We start from the raw sequence: 12759 nt of genomic DNA, 5'->3' as shown, positions 1-12759 counted from the left end.
CGGATTATGATAATTTGGCGATATTTTGGGGAAAATTTGGCGACCAACCCTGCTACTGCAACCTGCTAGATTTTTTAGGACGCCATTTTGTTTTCATGAAGTAAAGGCATGCTTTTTTTTTTTTTTTTTAACTCAACATTTTTTTTCAAATATCTGCTAGTCAAATTACGCTTATGCTAGAACTTTTATGGAACAAAGTTCTTAATCATGACGAAGATTAGGTGTGAAATTGGGAGAAAGTGCAGAATCGCCCACTGCTTGCCGCATTTTTAAGAATTGCACATACATGGTATCATCCATGTACACGTCGACCTATTTTCACTTAAAAAAACATCCCAGAATTGCCTAAAAATGACATTGCGCACACTCTTGACTTTATTCATGCACACTGCTAAAGTCCTAGCTATGGCCTTTATTGCTTTACCAAAATGTCGCCAAACTACCTGTTACCATATTCCAAAGATTAGCCCAGTTCTCATTTATGCACTGGAGAGGTATATTCATAAGTGACTTTTTCTAAAATGTGCTCATTCATATTTTCATATAAAAACTGTATTTTTACATTTTTTTAAATTGAACTCTCTACAACTGTTGACACGCAAGAAGAAATTTTAATTCTCAGTTCTGATGGTATTTCTCTAAATTTGCCACTCTGCTTCTTGACTTTTTAAAAACCACGAAACTATGAACAAAGTGAAATACTTTATAGATATTTTGCCATATCTATAAAGTATTGTATTTCACTTTGTTTATAGTGACTTTATTAGTTTTATTATTATTATTATTATTATTATTTTTAACCGATATCATTTGGGCATCAGATAAGGGTTATTGAAGGCAGCAAAAGATTTAACATCTATCATAGTAGACATAGTAACAGCATATTTTTTTGGGGGGAAGCTGTGCATAAAATTGATCTGCAAATTGAATTTAATCTTCAGTGAGTGTTGAACTGATTTTAACAAACTTCTGCTAAATTTTTCAGAAAGTAATTGTTTATTATTCTCTAAAACTTTTGCTGAGCAGCTTTCCTTATACAACTAACCAGATGAAAATGTATGTGTTGCATCTGAGATGCTACTTTTTTCTTTACATATTTCAAATTATTAATATTGTTGTGTGCATTCGGGTTCATAATAGATCAAATGGACACTGCACTGATGATAGCTTGATGAAATATATTTTACCAAACAGGGACACTTTGCAATTCTTAAACTTTCTACAAAAATATTTGTACAGCTCTTCACAGTATCACAAATTGCAATCAGTAGTTACTCTTCAAACTACTAATAATGTTAAACACAGTGCATTACAAAGTGCATCTAAAATGTGGAGCTCTTACGGATACCTCACTACTCCAAAGTCGCTTTGAACTAACAACTACTGAGAGCAGATGCTCTCTTCTGACTAGTATATGACTTATAGTTTTTACCTGGACACCCAGAAATTTGTAAATTCCATTTCTTGAAATTACCGCCATGTACATAATGGTTAAAGTTACACCTAAGAGCCGGATATGTTACACTTACATATATAGATTAATTACAGTTACTCAATTGCAATACCTATTACAACTATACAGGGACCAGACCAAAATTTTACTAAATGGTCAGCAAGTTTGGGCGATTTCTCGCCAGATTGCCGAAAAAAATAAGGCCAAAACCATTGCCCACTTGGTGATATCTCATCAAATTAGCGAGATAGCCATTTACGAAATGTTAAATAGACGTGCCCTTGTATTCTTATTTTCCTGGCATTTTAGATTTTCATGTTACATATACAAAACAAACCTACAATTTTATATATAATTATGTACATATGCATAGACTCCAACTACTACGGATTCTCCGTAGTTTCTACGGAAATTCATGAAAAACTACGAGCTACGAAAAGTATGGAAAAAACTACGGATTTTACAGAAACAAGAGCAGGAGAACCAGTACGCAAAACGGAACCAACTAATTCATCCCACGTGTTGAGTGCGTTCCTAGTTTTGAAGAATTAGCCAATCGTAGATCAGTAACTCCAACCGTTAACGACTTATCAATAGTTCCACCCAATTGTCTGTCTCCCAGGTTCCTCGCTGATGCGTGTTTAGGCTGCATTCGGCTGCATTGTGTAGTTTACGGCGAGAGCTTAGCGTGTGTCTTGTGAACTGTGAATCAGGTGAAAGATTTTTAATCATAATGCTGCCTCGAACGAAGAAGCCAAAATTATCAAAGCAGAAGTTTAAAGATTCATATTCTTCAGAATTTCCATGCATTAAAGCGTCCGAAATTTCTGTGAATCACGCACACTGCAGTGTATGCAACAAAGACTTCTCAGTTGCTCATGGCGGAAAAGATGACTGTAAACGGCATGTGTTTTCTCAAAAGCATATAGAACTTGGCACCGTAAAATCTAAAGAAATAACAAATTTCTTAATAAAAGATAATGAAACAGATCCTATAAAAGCCGAATGCTATTTTGTTCGTTTTTTAATTGAACATAATCTACCGCTTTCTGTTTCGGATCATTCCAAAGAGCTTTTCAAAGTAATGTTTCCGGATTCTGCCATAGCAAAAAAATTTAGCTGCGGTCATACCAAAACTGCTGCTATTGTGAAAACGCTTGCAGAAAATACTGTTGCTGATATAAAATCAGTGTGCAGTACATCATTTTCTATAAGTACCGATGGAAGTAATGATAACAATGATAACAAACTGTACCCATTGGTTATAACATACTACAGTAAAGAAAAGGGAGTGATAATTACTTCATTGATTTCTATTTTAGAATGCACGAATAATACAGGAGAAGGTATTTTTAATTGTATAAATGAAAACTTTAAAAACAAAGGTTTAGAATGGAAAAATTGCTTATCATTTTCTTCAGATAATGCTAGTAATATGATTGGAAAGTTTAAAGGTGTAGCATTATTTATCAAAATGCATCAACCAAGTATAATCACCCGAGGTTGTCCGTGCCACCTCTTGCATATAGCTGCAAAAAAAGCTACTGAAAAATTAATTGGCTCAGAAATTGAAATGTTGATAATAGATATATATTTTTACTTGGAGAAAAGTTCGAAACGGAAGCATAGCTTCAAAGTTGCTCAACAAATTTTGGGACAGAATGCAAAATCTCATAAAATTTTGAAATATTGCAGTACGAGATGGTTGTCTCTTTTAGAATCTATAACAAGGATTTTGGAACAGTGGGATGCTGTGATAAATTTTTTTGGAGATAAACCAGATAACAGTGAGAATGAAGGAAAGAGATTGCAAAACATTAAAAAAATTTTACAGTCACCGACCACCAAATTGTACTTGTTATTTTTGAAAAATACTTTGCCTTTGTTTATAACAGTAAATATTAATTTGCAACAAGCTCCTTATATACATAAATTGAGAAGAGAACTTTTTGAACTTTTAATGAATTTATTTGTTAGATTCGTAAAACCATCAGTAATTTCTAAAGAAAATGAAGATGTTACTCTAACGTCTATTCCATTTCAGAAGTATAGTAAACAAAAAGAAAATGAAAATTTAGTGATTGGTGCGGAAACAAGACTATATTTAAAAAATGCCAAGTTGAATGAAAGTGAAGTGAAATCATTTTTCAATTCTGTGCAAGCTTTTTTTGTAACTGCATGTTCATATATAATTGATAAATTTCCACTGAGTGATCCATTTCTAAAACATGCTGAAGTTGCTGACATCAACTTGAGAACTGAAGTCTCATTTTCATCTGTTCTTTACTTGATGAATACTTTTCCATCCATTATTGATGAAAAATGTCTTAATCAAGTAGAAATTGAATTTTCCATGTATCAAGTAGATGATTTGAAAGAAATTGTAGATTTGCATATTGATATAGCATGGGGAGAAATTGCCAAATTAAAAAATATGAATGGGTGTATTAAATACAAAGTATTGCCTTCTGTAATGCTTGCTGTCTTAATAATACCTCATTCAAATGCAGCTTGCGAAAGAATTTTTTCTATTGTTAAAAAAAATCAGACGGAATTTTGACCAAATTTAGGTCTTAAAACTCTTGAAGCAGTTTTGATTGAAAAAATAAATATGCAGGCAAATGAAGAACTGTGTTATAAAAAAACATTCTCAAAATCAGAACTTAAGCTTGCTAAGCATGCTACATATAAATCTTTGCATTCATAAATTATGCATATTTTGTTTAATACTTATATGTATCATTCTTGGTTATTTAAATTTTATTTCCCTGTAGAAATCATATCCAGAATAAAGATATGATTTATAGCTTCTGATTTTTTCTATGATTAGTAGTGATTTGAAGTACTTTTTATTAGTGAATGCTTGAGGAGTTAAAAGAAAATTTCTAATTAAATGTGCATATAATTTACAAGGTATATTTTTAATTATTCAGTTTTATATGTATATGGATTTTAAATGTAATAAAATTGATTACAATTAATTATTAATTTAAAATTAATGAATGGTTAATTACAACATACGCTACGCGCACATTTTCAAAGTTGTAAAAATGTCGTTCGCGCGTTGACTACTGACAAGGTTTGCTGAAGGTTGGAGTCTATGCATATGTACAAAATTCATAACATTTCCCCTTTCTCAAGGAATGCATGTCCCAGACATTATTATCTCAGGAAAGGAAGCCATACTTACAACTAAGGAAAATCTGTTCAATACTAAAACAATGATTTCAATAAATAACAAATCAAACACTGAGTCAACAAATAAATGCATAAATTTACAAATTTATGTACAAACAGGACCATTGTCTTAGTATACTGTTAACATTATATACACTATGGGGGCTATAGCCTTAGTAAAGGGCTAGCCTGTTGGAATAATGCATTTAGACTTAGAATTTTATGACTTGTGAATCTGAACTACGACATCGTTCAGCCTGTTTAGGACAATATAAGGACCGTCCCAAGGTGACTGCAGTTTGGACAATAGTCCTTTCCGTTGAATCCCATTCCATAACCACACCTTGTCACTTTCATTGAATCGATCTCCTGTAGCTCTCATGTTAAATCGAGTCTTCATCTTCTCCATCATCAAGTTGACTTGCTCTCATGCAAAACTGTGCATCATTTCAAACCATGCCCGGAGATCTTGAATGTACTCCGCAGGTGATGAAAGTCACCACCTTGGATGGCAAGCATTTTGGATGGGGAATAGCCGGTACTGTCATGAACAGTACTGCTCTATTCCAATAAGAACAGTGCTAACTTTTGATCATAGACCTGCTGGTTTCTGGAAACCATCGGCGAGACTTTATTGAGGATGGTTCAATTAAATCTCTCTACCACGCCATCTGACTGGGGATGTAAAGGTGTCATGTGGGCTTTGTTGATGCCAAGTGGCTTGCAGAGCTCTTTAATTACAGCCGGAATAAGATTTCTTTTTTGATTGGAATATAACTAAAGAGGCACTCCAAACCTGAAAACCTAGTGCTGTATTATTACCTCTGCTACAGTGACATCCTCTTGATCAGGAATAGAATACACTGCAGGCCACTTTGTGAAGTAATCAGTGACAACGAGGATGTACTTTGTTGCCTTCAGAATTTTGTGGTTGATGTTCCAGGCTGTCAAAGGTGTTTGATTGAAAAGGAGCTTCTGCGGAGCTGTAATGTTGCACCTTCCTTTGGCTGGCTGCATTTCTTTGGTCCTTTCTTGACCAGCACAGGCATCACAAGATTGGCACCAATTTTGCACGTTAGCCCTTGCCTTACTCCAGCAGAAGTGCTCTTGAATTCTATGCAAAGTTTTCATTATTTCGAAGTGGCCTCCTATTGGACCTCTATGTACTTCTCTAAGTACATTCGGAATCCGAGATCTTGGAAGTATCAGCTGCCATCAGAAATACTTTCCATCATCCAATTCAAACTTCCAGTACAGGACACTGTTTTACATATGGAATGAGTCCTAGAAAGCCCAATATTCCTTTGTCGTAGGACTGTAGATCAGAATGCCCTCCCCAGTAGATTTCCTGCCTGAAGACTGCATTAAGTCAGGGGTTTAATGTCATCGTTTTCCAACTGGTCTTTCTTGATTTCTCTATCATTCAGTGGGTCTGTGTCAGATGATGATGTATTCATAACTTGATATATGACTGGATTAAGCTGGTCGTATTTCACTTCAACTCTAGAACAATATCAACACCTTTCTGGGCAGGGTCTTGTAGACAGGTTGTCAGCATTTCCATGTGATGATCCCTTCTTATGACGGATAGTTATGTGATATTCCTGGAATCGCTGTATACGTTGCACCATTTGATGTTCAGGATTCTAGAAATTTAAAAGCCAGGTCAACAATGCATGATCTCTGTGGAGCAGGAATTTTCTGTTGTAGAAATAATGATGGTAATGTTCTATGGCTTTAATTATGGTGAGCAGCTCTTTTCTGGTTACACAATCTGGTCTAGATAGGCACTTGCTCTAGTATGCCATGACATGTTCTTGGCCGTTTATTTCTTGGGAAAAAAACGGCACCGACACTCTCATTGCTCACAGCCGTGTCAAAAATAAATAGTTTGTCAAGCTGAAGATACGTCAAGATTGGAGCAGATGCTAAGGCTTTCTCCAGTTTGTTAAATACATCCTCACATACATTTGTCCACAAGAACCTTTGCTTGCTCTCTGTCAGCTCATGAAGAGATCTTGCAATGGGAGAAATGTTTTTCACAAATCTCCTATAGTAAGTGCAAAGCCCCAATAAACTTGTCAGATGATGAGTATTTTCAGTGTGTCTCCTATCTTTAATTGCTGATACTTTTTCTGGATTCATACACACACATTCGGCAGGATGACATGTTGAAGGTAAGTCACTTCCATCTGAACAATTTACTTTTGCTTGGACTTAACTTTAGATTTGCTTACTTCAGTAGCTGAAGAACTTTTCTAAATGTTCTTCAAAACTTTCTAACGATGATGATGTCATCCAGGTATATCAGACAGGCTTCATAGGAAAGACCTCTCAACACAATCTCCATGAGGTGTTCGAAATTTGCTGCCACATTATAGTCCAAACAGTATCACCTTGAACTGCCAAAGTCTATGTTTGGTAGTAAAAGCCGTCTTTTCTCGGTCATCAGGATGTATGTTTACCCTGCCAATATCCACTCTTTAAATCAAGCATCAAAAACTACTTGCTTCCAGAAAGAGTGTTCAACATGTCATCAGTTTTAGGAAGAGGGTAGCTGTCTTTTTGTAACCTCATTAATTGGGCAATAGTCAATGCAAAATGTAGTTGAACTGTCTTTCTTCCTGACCAAGACAATGGGTGAGGCTCGTGGACTTGCTGAAGGCTTGATAATGTCGCTTTCTTGCACGTCCTTTAGAATGTTTCCTACCATTTCCTGTTTAACAATGGGTAGATGTCTTGGATGTTGCTTTATTGGTGGATGATCCCCTGCATCAATTCTGTGTTGTGTTAAACTGGTTCGATAATGATTTAGCTAGACTGCCGTTACTCATTGTTAAATAAGACTTGACCTGTATTCTTATTTTTATTGCAGAGCATTGTCTCTAGGTTTCCATGCTACATTGTACAAAAGAAGTGCGGCAGTATCACATTGTAACATAAAAAAAATTAAGCTGGTATCAACTCAAGTCAAAATGTGTTATCAAAGTTCAGTTGTAATTTAAATTTTGATATGGAAACATATGTTGTAATGATTTTTTAAAATAAAATTATAATAATTAAAAAAAATTAAGTTATCATCCTATATCTTTCTGCCTATAATTTTTATTATCACTCATTTTTTACCTATTTCTTTGTTGATTAAGTAAATCTAATTGACTAAAGTGTGTAAAACATAATGATAGTTATTTAAATTTTATAGCATTTTTATAATCATGTTTTCTTACATGATTTGGTATTATTGAGTAATAGTTTAACTAAGTTATACTTCTTTTGTTCTGTATTTAGTTTTAAATCAAAATAGCTACATTTTAATCTCAAATAATAATAATTTATTGCTAAATGAAGAAAAACAGTTTTCAGTAATTATATCTTTGCGAAAGATGTTTAAGCAAAAAGTGTTATTTAGAATTGATTTGCTAATATCATAAGTTCAATGCATTGTTATTGTCATTATATTCTACATCCATGAAATATTCACATACTAGGAGTTCTGCTATTTTTCTGACTTCTTTTTAAATGTTTCTTTTAGTTCCCTTAATACGTGAGATGAGAAGTAGATGGATGGTGCCTACTAAATTTTCTCCGATAAAATAGGATTAGCTTAGAAATGATCAACTTGTCATTTTATGGAATTTATTGCATATAATATTTGGTTTTTTTTTTTTTTTTTTTTTTTTTTTTTTTTTTTTTTACTGTTTTTTCTTTTTAAAAGTTAACATTTTATTTTTGATTATTATCATTACTTCATATTTTAGGTTTGATCTCTGTTATGTACATAATATCCTACCTCTGTAATTTTACAGTATTACATCATATAACTGATCATTATTTCATGTGTCATTCTTCATGTAAATACCTTGGTGATGTAAATAACATATAAATGATATTTTTGTTTAATAGATTTCTTGTTGTTATCCTCTTAAAGCAATGTTTTCCAAAATTATCATTCACTGAAAATATTTTTAGGATTAAATTATATCAATCGTAAAACCAGAATATAATAATAAAATCTCAGTTGATTGGGAAACAAAATCAATTTATTGCAGGCATGCTTTTTCATGAATATAACATTTTCTGTTGCTACAATATATAATTTTTTTTAAAAAAATGGATGGTAATCTGTACAATAGACCATTCCTGCTACCTAATGTTTGGGTTTTAGACTTTATACTGTATTATGAGTAGGAAATATCTTTATGTGGATTCTGCTTGTGCTAATAGAGAAGCCTAATTCTTGGGGCAAGGCTGGTGACATTTCGTCTGTTCTGTGGAAATATTAGTTGTAATGTAATTCAGAGATATAAATAGGAAAGGAATTTTTGTTTGCTCTTTTTAATTTTTCATTCAGCTATTTATCTTGTTCAGATAAGTCCTATCACAAGTTGATTACCTGTGCTACTATTAGAGTGTTGTGTAGGTAATAAAAGTTCTTTTCCCATTTGAGTTAAAAACAAGTTTAGGAAATATAATTATACTGAGCTTTATTGGAATCTTTTTTTTTTTTTTTGTGTGTGTGTGTGTGTGTGTGTGTAGCTCTTTCTCTCTCTATATATATATTAGCCTAGTCAATCCAAATTTAAGTAATTGGATTTAATTTTTATGTATGCGAGATTTTTACCTATGAAAACCTATGCAAAGGAGAGTTAAAATGGTGTTTATTTTCTTCATTGTGTTTTACTTGTTTTTACCGGTGTGTATTATTATAGTTAAGATAGAAAATGTAAAAACTGAACAAAACTTAAAACTGTTATTTTGGGAAACATTGCGTTTCAGTCTTTCATTATATATAAAAGTTCTGTATTTTCATTCTAGTCTTTCTAAATGTGAATTCTTTTAAACAATTATTTGTGTTTAATTTCCTTAGTTGATTGTTTTAATTTGTTATTTCATTAAGATAATTTATTTTCATGTGAAAGTTTGTATTTTATTATTATAATTAGTAATTTTGGGGGAATAGTCACCTTTCTAGCCCTGAATTCCTGATCAACGTATCGAATAGAGTGCATTTAATGAGTAACTTGTACATAAAAAATGCAACATTAATTTCATATTCAGAGCACAGTATGTTTTTAAAATTAACAAATTAAGCTTTGTTAATCAAATTCATATTAAGAATCAAGGTTTGTTTGATAATGAATGAGAAATCACAAGTTTCAAACTGTTACTCTTCTGAAATGTGTGATATCAGGTGCCGATTTTAGGCTTGTGATACTTTTGTATAGCATCTTGTAACTTATTTTTATAGTATGTAATAAATTAGCACAATTATGACTTTTAACAAAATTACTATTATGTAGATCTGAAATTCCTTTATATTAATTGAGGATAAAATTAATACAGATATTGTAACAAGCTTGATTTTGTAAATACATATTGCAAGGTGATTGCAAATTGTTTGAAAAAATGAAAGCAGGAAGAGGTAATCTTTCAAGTTAAATAAAATAGTTCAATTAGATCTGTTACAAGTTAACGTGCCGCCCAACCGGTATAGTGGTTAGCATCACCAACTGTCGTGCCAAAGGGCCCGGGTTCAAATCCCATCGAAGGCATGGATGTCTGTAAATGTATGGTGTCCGCACAGCATGGGGGCACTCTAAATATGCAGTGAGCCGAAAGTCCTCTCAAGAGGTTGGTGGTACGGGAAGAGGAGTGGGAGACCCCTTGGGGTGCTCTCTATGAAAATTAGGGGCGGAACTGAGCTAAATCACACTGTCACCTCTAAGGTGCTAAAGGCTGTGCCAACAACAGACATAATCTTTCACTCCTTGCCACAAGCAATTTCGTGGGCTTGGGCTGGCTATAGATCAGACTAGTGAGCATTAACAACAACACAAATTAACATAGGAAAACGTTTAGTTTGTGTTAAAATTTTTCAGCAGATCTGTAGAATGGAAAAAAAACTTTCTTTAACATTATTTCACAGAAGCTTTCCCTTTTAAGTTTTTAAAATTGTTTAGTGATTTTTTGTATTTTCATTATTATGACCATTTATTTAATAATTATAAAATTTTATGTGTGGGAAGCCTCTAAAAATTGAAGTTTCTGAAAATTATTTAAAAAATGTTTGATAATTTTATTTTGCGAAATGGTTTTAGTCCAGATTAAACTATATTTTTATGTTCTTTTTTAAATAAGTGCACATGCTTTTCATTCTAGTGGGTTTGATTGTTTTAAAAATTGTAAATGATGAATAAGTTTTCTTACCTTTTTTTTTTTTTTTTTCATTTTTTATCAGTAAGAACTATTTATTACCATTAAGTTCATTAGCAATGGCAGACTGATGCTTTTTAATAGAAACTGGTTTCCATGAAATTTCCACAATTGTTTCTTGGGTGTTTTGTATAAATGCTATTTTCTAAAATATATATTTGTTATTTGCAAAACTCAGAATCAGCATAAACACGGCAGCAGTTAAACATCCATCAGCATCAAATGAATGTAATATATTCTTACTTGCTTTTATTTTTTAAAAAAATAAATTTTTGTTCATTTCTACAAATGGGGAAATATTTTAATTGTAGTAGTCCTTTTGCATCTATCTAGAATTTATTTTCACAGGTGGAATAATTAATTTCCTGCAAAATGTAGACATGATCATGTTATAGTGGTGTAATGTAGAAAATAATAGAATGATTTATATGTAAGGCAATTGGATGGGTTGAATTTTCTGTTTCTGTTGCTATTTATTCTGAATTGTCATTGCATTATAAAAAATTTTTAATTATATTTTCAATTTCATTGAAAGTTAGCAGAAGTAACACAGAGTAGCTAGTGAAATATGCTTAATTCTAAAAATTCTACCTCTGAAATTATGTTTTAGATATAATTTTACCTGTATATTTTAATTTCAGTGATTACAAATTACAGTCTTCAGTTACATTATTTCAATAATATAGAAATCATTTAAATCCACCATTAAAGATAAATTAATTAGTACAGTTCATTGTGCATTAATTAGTAATTATATCCTTTCCTCTAGATTGAGACATTTTTTATAACTTTGTGTACATACTTAAGATGTGAAAAGCAAATGGTTCAAGCTTTGGAAAATATTTTGCATTTAAAATTATTTTGCTTAAAGCATCATGCACTTTGCAAGCAAGACTTACAAGCATTTTGTAATTTTTAGTGATAATGAAATTTTTGAATGCTCTGTTTTGGCTATTAAGTTTTTTCTAATTATGAAGGATAATTTTCTATTTATGCAAAAATTTTATATAACATGCTGATAGCGTTATATGAAGATTTTTCGGCACTTTGAAAAAGTATTACTGTTTTCAGTTTTGCAAGCAAATCATGTCCATACTAAATATATGTTATTGCCAATCAACTGTGTATAAAATCTTTCATTTATCTTTTGTGTAATAAAAGTGTATTGCTCAGAGTAATGTAAGTTATTATTAATCATAATTTTTATACCGTAAATATCATATAAATAAAATAGGTTTCAAACACTTTAACTAGTTGGTTGCACTCTTCTTGTGTATAATCAATCCTTTCTGCATTCAATATGAAATTTCATGGTTATGATGAAATTTTGTACTAGTATGTAGAGTGTAAGCCTGTGTATATATATTGTTTATTTTTGTTCAGACAGTAATATACATTTTTAATATTTTTATTATTTTATATTCAAATAAAAGAAACACAGAAACAAATATATAACCATTCAAAGTTAAGTTCTGAGTTGAGTTTTAATTTTATTCAACAGCAAATATGAATTTTCATCAGCTGATGACAGCAAGTACATTATTTAATCATGTTTTCTTCTACCAATGTTCTTATTTCTGGTAATTTTTCCTGTCTTACATGGCAAAGAAATAGTTCCTTTTTAGGATTTTTCACAAAATAACACTCTCATGCCCCTACAGAGAAGTGAAATGTATTACTAAAGGCAAATAAATATAAATTGCCAGTTACTGAAATGAGTGCGAATCTCCAATCTCTACCAGTGTTTCAATTTCTTTTGACTGTTCAGTGTGATAAGCTCTTGTTGGACAAGATAAATAAGTATCTATTTCTTCACTGTATATTAAATTATAATCTTCTGGTTCCATCAGTCTGTAATATTCTTGATAAAATTATCTAGAACTAATACAGATTTTTTTAAATATTTTATTTATTTA

General features: G+C 31.8%; 1 protein-coding gene across 3 annotated transcripts in view; it reads left to right on the top strand.

Annotated features, from left to right (window-relative positions):
- Nucleotides 1-12093, top strand: part of LOC118198851 (protein NipSnap-like) — a 49111-nt gene extending 37018 nt beyond the window's left edge. For all 3 annotated transcript variants that reach the window (XM_035370636.2, XM_035370635.2, XM_085812011.1), the window contains exon 9: nucleotides 8163-12093. In XM_035370636.2, coding sequence (XP_035226527.1) covers nucleotides 8163-8227 — 65 coding nt within the window. In that variant the 3' untranslated portion in view covers nucleotides 8228-12093. The remainder of the gene's footprint in view (nucleotides 1-8162) is intronic.
- Nucleotides 12094-12759: the final 666 nt, after the last annotated feature.

Source organism: Stegodyphus dumicola, chromosome 2 (genome assembly GCF_044657685.1).
Source record: "Stegodyphus dumicola isolate Sdum_Otavi_A_Nest chromosome 2, ASM4465768v1".
Classification (NCBI taxonomy): Eukaryota; Metazoa; Arthropoda; class Arachnida; order Araneae; family Eresidae; genus Stegodyphus; species Stegodyphus dumicola.
The sequence above is the reverse complement of the archived record's forward strand: the minus strand, read 5'-3'. Positions and strand labels throughout refer to the sequence as shown.